The following is a 10,922-nucleotide window of genomic DNA, read 5'->3' as shown; positions in this document are numbered from 1 at the left end:
CACCTACGCAAGACACCAATTACGCCCCTCTCTGAGGAAGCCCCATCTGTTGGGGGAAACGCATCAGGGTAACGTGTGCTAAAGCTTCCCAGGATACCCGCAACTGATTTTTTACTTTTTATACATGGCCGGGTGAGGGTGAAAATCCTGCTGTTTCCCAATCAAGGGGACGGAGCAAACCCGGTCTGGACGCTGTCATATTACAGCAGCAGCAAAGCCTGTATGAATTGAGCTGAGACCGAGGAAAGCGAGTGGGCTGTTGCCATTTGATTTTACACAGCTTTCTGATCCATCGTGCCTCGGGCACACCGCCGTGGGGATTCCATCGTATTTCATCTTACTGTGCGGCCGCACATGTTGAAACAATCCCCGGATGTTTCTCCGGATCGAAAATTGAATCCCACGGGTTAGTGTGAGTTCTAACAAGCTGGGGGAGAGGCGCCCATAGAGCCTCCGGATCTACAAAGGAACCATACTCTCTGGCATTAAATTGCTACACACAGATATGCTCCATTGAAAACATTTCATTCACACACCATTGTACCATTTGGAAGCCATTCACAACAGCATAGAAATGATGTAAACATTTCGATTTGTGTCATTGATGTACTGTTGTTGTTATATTTTTGTGTCTGTAGATCTATCAGTTTTCTGATTTTGGCCAGGATGTTTGCATTGCTGTATGTGGATTAATTCCACTCACTTGATGCAGGATTTGAACTGGGGAAATAGGTGTTGTGTGGCAGGTCCTCTAACTGCTCAGCCACTGGGCTTCCCTTTGCTGTTTGTTGGTTGTTGCACATCCCTATTGAATCCTCGGCATTTTAACACGCCATGCGCGCGCGTTGGTAGTATTTATCAAGCATCTTTATAACCTGCATACGCTTCCGCGCCAAGCGTATACGCGCGCGCGCAATCGGCGTGTTTTTGCATGGCGTGTTTGTGGCGTGTTTGTGAGGTTAGTAAATCAACCCCTTTGTATCCATCTTTGAAATACAGCCATTGTGTCTGCATCAGTGACTATCTGCCATTTAGGTGGTTTGCAGATTATCACCCGTATTATTACATTTGGGTAATCCAAGGGAAGTTAATTTAATTGTTTTTAGATGTCTTGTTATAGGTGATCTTATATGTTATTTTCAATCATTAAATATTGTCATTTATATAATACCACATATGTGTTACCTGTTTACTAGACCAGCTCCATTTAAGGGATTTCTTTATCTGGGGAATATTAAAAATTGTGTTAAAGTCTTCCACATTGATATACAGTATCAGATATAGGTCAAACTTGTAGCTCATCTATTCTTGTCCAGCATGGTTCTTAGGGTGTTACACTTCCACGGTTCTAATTTCCATAATATAAAATTATAACAAAATACAGCAATGAGAGTGGGGTCTCCCTGTCACCACCCCATTTCCCCCCACACACACCTTCTAGGCAAAAGTCTAAAATGAAAAAAGTAAAAAAATATATTTGACACAAATGAAAACTCAGCTTAATGATCATTTTCCTGCGGCATGAGCATGACTCACCCACATCCATACCATGTACCTTCCATTCCTGAAACAACTAGCGAATCAATGTAGTAACTGGACCATAGGTTTTAGGCTTTTTTATTGGAAGAATACAATTTGCACACTGCCATAATTAAAGTGTTAGAGTGGGGAAGGGTTAGACCATTTGCCAAATTTCTTTTACAATATGTACCAATTGGGGATATTCACCCTTCATAATTTATGGTGACAATTGTCACCAGGACAGAAAGTATGTTGTCAAGAGGCTTAGGGAAACCTTCCAGTGGGGACACATGTTGTGGGGGCAACTACTGTCATATAGGAATTCCCTTCACTTCCTGTTAATAGTCTATTGGCTAAAGTCAGGTTATGTCCATATCTGGTATATAGGTTGCCTAATGAGGAAACAGCACAAAATATACAATCAAAATGCTTTAAAAATAGACACCTAGTCATCTATGTAGAAAGATCATATTCTAAGTATACAAAAAGTATGCAAAGAGAATCAGGCTAGAACATTATTCAATACAATTTCAGCATCAAACATAATAGTACTTTTTTTCTTTTCTTTTCTTTTCAGAAAGAAACAAAAAAGGTAAGGCAAAACATATTCTATGTGCTAAAGAAAAGAAAATGCATGTTTAAAACATGCCACTAAAAGGCATGTACAGTATATACATACATACATACATACATATACAGTATATTTACATACATACATATACAGTATATTTAGAGAAAAGAAAAGGTTTAGGGCGAAAAAAAATTGCAGATTGATAATAGGTTCAGAAGAGATAGTAAGGAACACACAGGTTAAGACTTGTGGTTGGCTAGCATTTTGGATAGGTGTTGTCTGTAAGGTTTCATAACCTAGTCAAAACAGAAAAACAGAGATGTGGTGAGGTTTTGAGTTCAAACTCAGGCAGTACATTACATCTTACTTGATTACTTCTTTTGGAGCCCAGGAACACCTTGGAATACTTCATGGAAAAGTTGGGTTCAAGATAATGATAAATATAGTTCTCAGCTAGCTAGCTAATACTCCTTCTCCAAGCATGTCTGTTGAAAATGATGAAGAAAAAGTATGGCATGCATGCCTGAAAATGATGTGAAATAATTTCAAATGGAATACTTTTATCATTTGAAATTCAGTTATTTAATGGGTGCCCTAAGTGACATGTTTTACTAATCTTTGCCGTAATTGCTCATAAATAAATGTCAGGTTTCTTAGACTCCGCATTAAATATAATGTGCATGAAGATTTTAAAATACAATTGGGAGTGACATGCTGTATCTACTTTTCCCACCAACTCTTTCCTCACAATAAATTATTTTTGTATCGCTTTTCCCTCCTGCTAGACTGTAAGGTCTTGGGAGAAGGACCCTCCTAACCCTCCATTATATAATTGTATTGTAATTGTACTGTCACTCCTTATTTTGTAAAGTGCTGCACAAACAGTTGGCACTATGTCAATCCTATGTAATAATAATAACTAAATGTTTTTATCTTGCCCATAGAATTTAAAGAAGCCTTAGGAAATACAGGTATGTTTAATGAAATCATTTTTCTACAAGCTTCAAAAATAGTATAAAATGGTGTAACTTTAATAAAGGACCACAACTCCTCCCTACACCTTAATCCCTTCATGTTATATCACTCATATTCAATGCACCCCGCTATCCCCATATGAAAAATATCCTCCCTGATTAAAACTGTCCTGCCATTGACCAGTTTGTTTTATTATCTGCAGTGCCTTAAATGAATGTCTTTAAATTCATCAATTAAACCACCTGCCTGTGCCCTGCATTTCTACATTTTGGCCTACTGTTTCTCATTAAAACTGGTATGCCCCTAATCAATTTTTATATCATTTTATAATCTGAGGTCTTTTAATCCTTTATGAGAGTTTGATAGAAATTAGGCAGCAACAGGACAGTTTTGAATCAGTAAAAACAGGGACAGGCTTAAAGGACTGCTGGGCAATTTTTTGTATCTGCCATTTAAATTGCCTATTACTACTTGAAGAAAAAGCATGTGTTTCTACTATAACTACCTTTTTGTAAAACGTAAATATGGTGCTACTGCTGTATGTAAGCCACTGATGCTATCCATGAAAATTGTACTATTCAGTAACACCACATATAGCATTAAGGCATGCCCCAAACCTGTAATTTTAATTGTAATTTAAAGGATTTGTGTTTTTTAATTTTACACTTGAAAATTACCTTTTTCCCCTTGAACAGTATTAAGGTGGTAGAAAGCAGGGGACAGATGTTGAAGAAAGAATAGAAGATATGGGATGGGGGGATGGAGTGAAAGGAAACTTTCCTGTGAATATCCTATGACCATACTATTGCCTTCTGCATCTCCAGATAGGACCCAACAATATTTAAAGGTACAGCTGAAATTCCACAGAGCATTTAAAGAGAGTCAGGTGGTCATATCCATTTTCATTTTCTGATTAGTAAACAATTATGGTTTTTCAGTAAGCATACCACAATCCATTTAGTGTATTGTTATTTTGTATTCATGCATTTATCATTTTAATACGTATATATTTTTTCTTTTTAAGTTGATGTCAACCTCGATCCGGACACTGCACATCCAGAACTAGAGGTGTCAGAGGACCTTAAATGCTTATCTCGTTCATGTAGTAGACAAGTTGTAGAGATAAACGACAGAAGATTTGACACACGCCTTTATGTGCTAGGAAAGGAGCATTTACAAAAAGATAAAAACTATTGGCAGGTGAATGTACAAAGTGCAGCTCACTGGACTATTGGTGTAGCTGATGATCATATGAACAGGGAAGGGAAGATAACTTTATCACCAAATGAAGGAATTTGGGCAATAGAAAGAATAACAACTAAATACAGAGCACTTGCTGATAATACAAAAAACACCCAAATCAAGATCTCTGGGACACTACAAACAGTTGGAATCTACCTAAATTTGAAAAACAGTGAACTCATCTTTTATAACAATGGTGATGGTCAAATACTCTACAGATATAAAGACAGATTATTAAAAAAGAAACATTTATTGCCATTTTTCTCCACCTGGACACTTGGTGAAAGAATCCACATATGTTTTAAAGATTGTAAATATTGTGTAAATAATGTCAACAATGAAACAACAAATCTTCTGGCACCCAGCATTAATCAGAACAATTCGGATCAAGTTTAAGTGACAACATCTTGCCTAAATAGATGAAAATGGGGCATATTTGCTGGCATATGATGGACTTACAAGCATGGGTGCGCAAAATCTCCTCTTTCACTACTGCAGGTGCGTAGAGTGCATGTTGAAGTTTTCCAGAGACTTTAGGCATCATTTGTTCCTCTGCAGAAACATAACTCACCAGAACATCTAAATCACCAAGACATGGATTAATAGACACATCCTTATGCAAAAACTTTTACAAATTTGCCCTTCCTAGTGAACTCTGATGCTATGACTGGTCTACTTGCAAACTCTAAATATCTATACATGTGTAACATGAAAACGAAACAGACATTACTCCATTTAAACAAAAGAGGGTTCTGTTCTCATTTACCCCATTACTCCATTTACCCTATTACTTGAAAGATCCAGATCATTGATCAGATAAACTACAAGCTCATATTTAGTTTACTAATTTGTAATGAGATTGTAGTCTATCATGGGCGTGAGCTTAGAGCGGTGGCTACTTTACAACGCACACAGGTACAATGGGAAACAAAAGTAGCCACCGCCAGAAGGAAGGACTGGTCAGCATGAATTCATGGATGATGTGAGGATCTACAGCAGGGCGATTCAAAAATAAGCTATATTTTTGTTAAAAATTTGGATACTTGAGTTTAGTGTCACTTTAAATCAATGTACTGCTAATGAGATGATGGGCAATGTGTATCTGAGTAGCAAAAATAAGTATTTGCTAGTGTAACACTAGAATATTTTTGCATACAGTGTACTCCTTTAAACACCATGGGGGGTTATAAACTAGGGAGCCGAAGGATTAAACCGAGCATTTGGCTAATCCTTTGGCTCGCTTCGGCTGTGGGAAGCCCTCGGTTCAGCCGAACCAATGGGCTACTGTATGGGCTATTCATGGTCGGGTCCTCGCTCGAAAAGCCCCCTCCCAATGCCGAGGGCATGTGGCCTGGTATGGCGCAGAGAAGGGGCGACTCGCTCATCCACCCCCCACATTTGCTGCCTTGCCAGGCCAGTGCCCAGGACTGGTTGGGAATTTTAGGGGGGACTAAATGTTTTTTCCATTTTTGGGCATTAGGGTTCCCCCTTGAAATCCCTACCAGACCTCCTAAAGGGTCTGTTATGGCTTTTGGAGGGAACATGCATCTTTTTTAACTCGGGGGTCCTACCTAACATTCCTACCAGCCCTAAAGGGTCTGGTATGGTTTGGGAGGGGGACCCCTTGCTGTTTTCTTTTCTTTTCTTTACACGGTCAGTTTTCATTCTGTTCGCTATCTCTGAGGTAGCGAACAGAATGAACAAGCCGAATGCTGCATGGCACATGCTGAGGCTGTTCAGCTGAACCAAAGGAAATTAAGAGAGCTGATGCCAGCCGACGTTTGGCTGAAAATAGCCGCACATGGCTGAAGTGAATAGCCGAACATGGTCCTGCTCCCTACACTTCGGCTCAGTTATAACCCCCTCCCCCAGAATAACCCCCATATGTTGAAGACAATAGAGTAGCCAAAGCTCTAAATATACAGTATGTGAGTATACAACTCTTGGTTTTGTATCAGACAGTTAACCGGGTGGGATAAAAACCCAGTAGGAATTGCTTTGGTTTTATATTCCTTTTTTTCATCTTTCAATGTTTATGCAGTCCTGATGGTGTGTTTTAAAAAGGACCGTTAAGTCTCCAGCAATCGTTTTCTATTAACTTTTTCTACTTTTTTCACTCTTTTTCTGTTCTGCTCGGTGCCTCTGAGGGACCGAGCAGAACAGCCGAGCCAAATGCCGCTCGGCGGCATTCGGCTATTCTCTCACTGCTGTTCGGGATCTTTCAGAATAGCCTGAACAGCAGTGTGAAGCCTGCCGGAGGTTCGGCTCAGCCGATCCAGATGTTGGATCGGCTGAGTCGAACTCCTTCTGCACTTCGGGTCAGCCGAAAATTCTGAGCATGTTTGGCTGATCCGAAGCCACACGAAGCAAGCCGATGTACGGCTGATTTCAGCCATACCAGCCTGGAGTGAATAGCCGAACAGTGTTCGGCTCACTTCACTTCTGATCGGTCATTCACTCGGCTGCCCTCGGCAGCTTTGTGAATAGACCCCTTCGTTTTTTTCTTCCCACCAGCATAACGCAAATATGTGGCTGCCACATATACAGTATGTGTGTGTCTATGGGGCTCTTCTATTGTGTGCTGAGAGCACACTCACTGCACATTGCGCTGTAACAGGTAGCTCTTGATCATTATAAATGATTGGGAGCCAGTGGGACAGGCTTCTGATCATGTCACCTCTCTGACAGCCAATCACAGTGGTTACATGATCAGGACTCTGTCTCTGCCTCCTGACATTAAGATCCAGTTAAAGGGTCTGCAGGAGGTGGTGGCAGGGGGGTTAAAGAAGTAGAAATTGTTCATTTAACAGAGTTAAAGTTTATGTAGCTTAGAGAATAAAAGGGGATGGGTTATGTTTACTATGAATATCCAATAGATGATTCAAGGAAAATGTCAAAAAATAATGTTGCTTGCACATGATTGGATAACTGAAGTGAAATCAGCTTTACTAAGCTAAATGAAGATTCCCTTTGCAAAATGATTTACCTTTTTAGCAAACCAACTCCCTTGTATGGTAATGAAATCTATTCAGCTTGAAACAGAAACATTTGACTGGATTTGATAACTGCAAGGCACCATGGGCACTCCAAATCTGGAGCTGTCATTCACATATTATCAAAAGGGTTTGGTGTTACTGTCCATGTAAACTACAACATATTTGTTAAATCCTAAGTCCAGCTAAATGTTTCTATTTGGTTTTGAATATAGTGAGTAAGGGTTAGAACCTGTAAAAGGTTTTTTTATTTCCATGTACACCTCTGCTAGGAAGATTTCCTGTCACTTCCTATTAAAGAATTTGCCTACACCTCTATTATGTGTATAAATATGGAAAAAATCTTCCTTAATGGGGTCATAGTCAGAATAAATTTGATCTCTTCCTAACTCTATACAAAATTCTTTGGTTCCTCGTCACCACAACCTTCTAGGTTATGCTTTTTTGATGGTCCCTAACCTTATTTCATAATAGCCATGGCAATTTTTTTTTTCGTACATGATTGGGTATTCAAAGAGAACCAGGTTGTTTGAAACAGCCTCTACACCTTTAGTAAATCAACCTCAAAAGATGAACTGATCTAGACTGTTTTCAGGATACCTGCAGAAGCAAAAATCATATTTTTGACTAGATACATACGTTTTCATGTGAACAACCCCCAACTTACCCTGACTGCCAAATTAAAAAAAAAGCATGATCAGCTATCCTATTATAACATATAATATATTTTAGTTTAAATATCGATGAATACTGTTACATAACTTCAAGATCTTACACTTTACATAGTGCCACACTCCATGGCTTGATTCACCTTACTTACAGATATTACTAGGGATGCACCGATACCAGTTTTTTGGTATCAAGTATGAGTACCGATATTTATATTTCGATACTCGTCGATACCAAGTACCTATACAGCTACTTCTGGTAGCATGGAGCTGGCTTCCTGGGCAATCAGGAAGCGGGGAAGCAGGTCATTACCCACTGCCCGGCTTCTTGATGGCCTGGGCAGCCGACTCCATGCTTTTTGGCTTGCTTGATGGTGATTGGCCAGGAAGCCAGCTTCCCAGCCAATCAGCATTCAGCTGGCTGTTTGGCCAGCTTGATGCTGATTGGCCAGAGAGCCAGCTTCCAGCCAATCAGCATGGAGCCGGCATCCCGATCAATCAGGAAGCTGGGCCATGAGTCATTACCTACGACCGGAAGTTCAGGTATCGGGATAAGTATCGGAGCATTTGGGCGAGTACAAGTACTTGTCCAAATACTCAGCATTGGCACTGATACTAGTATTGGTATAGGTGCATCCCTACATATTACCTTTGCATCCTAATCACAAATCACTTATGTTGTTCCAATAATTCCAATCATTAGTACTTGGCTTTATTGAAATTCACAGCAAATCCAGAGTAAGCGTGTATGTAACAGCATATAGACCTCTATGAATAAGCCTACAGGTGACACATGTGAAAGGTTGTAGCTGGTTGGCGGTTTGTGGTGCTGGTATTTGCTGTTACATACACGCTTACTCTGGATTTGCGGTGAATTTCAATGAAGTCCAAAATATTGGAATTCTCTGGATAGTGCGGTCTGTTCGTATATTACTATATTTCAAGGTGACAACGCACCTATTAGACCAGCACCTGGGGAGTCCTGATGGCGGCTAAGGACTTGAAGTGGTGAGATTTCTTTTGGCTCTACAGTTCTGTGGTTGCTACATAGACAGTTGTATGTTGCAAGTTCAAATAAAAAAAGAGTATTCTTTCTGAACAGAACTTTACACCAACAACTCCTAATTAAGTTCTTTTTTTAAATTCTCTTAAATGAAGATATGAGTAATCCAAGCAGAGTGACAGATATTCTTCTAAAGTCTTTTTGTGTATTTTCATTAGTGTGTTTACATTAATTTAAATATACTTTTTATTATTAGTGAGCCTCCTTAGAGCATTTTTCACATCTTTATTTCTGAAACTATAAATCAGAGGATTCATCATTGGGATAACAGCAGTGTATAACACAGACAAGGGTTTGTCTTGTTTAAGCAAATAATGTGATGAAGGCCTCATATGCATGACTAAGACAGTGCCATAGAAAAGAGTGACTACAGTTAGATGAGACGTACACGTTGAGAAGGCTTTGTGTCTACCAGAGGAGGAACTTATATTAAGGATGGTTGATATTATGAAAACATATGAGACTAGTGTTAGCAAAAAGGCAGGAAGAGCTACCACAGAGCCAACTATATAAGTCATAATTTCAATTAAAAATTTATCAACACAAGACAGACTGAGCAACAGAGACAGATCACAGTAAAAGTGATTCAGGATAAGTGGTTTACAAAAAGGTAGTCTTGATATGACCACAGTGTGAGCCAGTGGATCTAGGAATCCAACCACCCAACAAATAATAACCATCTGTAAACAGACTCTTTTTCTCATTAGAACTGAATAATGTAAAGGCTTGCAAATGGCAACATAGCGATCGTAAGCCATAGCTGTTAATGAAACAAATTCCGTACATGCCAATGACATAAATACATAGAGTTGTCCAATGCAGTCATTGAAAGAGATCTCATTCGGACCTGTTATAAGAATGGAGAGAAGTTTGGGCTGAGTCACTGAAGAGTAAGATATATCAAGGAATGAGAGGTTGCAGATGAAAAAGTACATAGGATTATGCAGTGCTGGGTTCACACAAATAACAATAAGGATAATGAGGTTTCCTAAAACGGTGAGAAGATACATAATGAGAAATATGAGAAACATTGGTGCCTGTGCATCTGGATTATCAGTGATTCCAAGAAGTAGGAATTTCATGCCATCACTGTTGTTGTAGGTCACCATCATTTATGGCACTAGTTTGTACTGTATATTCACTGCATGAAGGAAACATGAATAATACAAATATTTTACAATATTTAGTAATAATGGCATGAATACATTGAAATGTACAGACGGATTTGGCATACTCAAAGCTGCTGCCAGTTGAGATGTAGTGGCTTAAAGCTGTCAACCTGCAAGAGGAAGTGTTGTAACTGGCAGGATCTCCAAGTAGGCAAGATATTCACGACTTGAAACAACTGTAAACAGTAAAGCATAAAGCCAAACATACTGAAAAACACATTTTTAGTTCATATGCACTCTATATATTTTAATTTCTGTTTCCAAATATATCCATACTATTTTCCTTATATGATATATGCAATTGTTTTAATTGTTTTCTGCTTTAACTGTTGGGAAATCAAATGGTTCAAATACAGGCTTTTCAAATGGTTCAAATATAGGCTTTTCACCTATCAAAATGTATGTTTACTTTGCTGTGTTCACTTTAAATACCCAATCCTGTGCAAGGGAGATTAAAAAAAAAAAAAAGCATCTTTCATTTTCTAGTACATGACTCGGCATTTAGCATTAACACAGCTTCAGGTTATTCACTAACTTTTACTTTGCTAAGTGTGGAGCCCTTATTCCTGAAGAACCCATTCAGACCTGCAGTGCGATGTGGTGTGCAGGGATCACCGCCTGATCAGCCCGTGTGAAAGGGGTCTTATTTTTTTTGTAGAAACCACATTATTTTGGTGAATGATTTGATAAACAAAAGTTGGCATTGCATATTTGAAGAAA

At 39.0% G+C, this 10,922-nt stretch overlaps 1 protein-coding gene across 1 annotated transcript; it reads right to left on the bottom strand.

The window, feature by feature from the left end:
• Positions 1-9,206: 9,206 nt before the first annotated feature.
• LOC108800242 (olfactory receptor 5A2-like) lies at positions 9,207-10,145 on the bottom strand. The gene has a single exon (XM_018572207.1). It carries the CDS (start codon positions 10,143-10,145, stop codon positions 9,207-9,209), a length of 939 nt encoding a protein of 312 aa, XP_018427709.1.
• Positions 10,146-10,922: the final 777 nt, after the last annotated feature.

This window comes from Nanorana parkeri, unplaced genomic scaffold (genome assembly GCF_000935625.1).
Source record: "Nanorana parkeri isolate BGI_ZX_2015 unplaced genomic scaffold, ASM93562v1 scaffold1969, whole genome shotgun sequence".
Taxonomy (NCBI): Eukaryota; Metazoa; Chordata; class Amphibia; order Anura; family Dicroglossidae; genus Nanorana; species Nanorana parkeri.
Note: the sequence above shows the minus strand (reverse complement) of the source record. Positions and strands in the feature narration are given on the sequence as shown.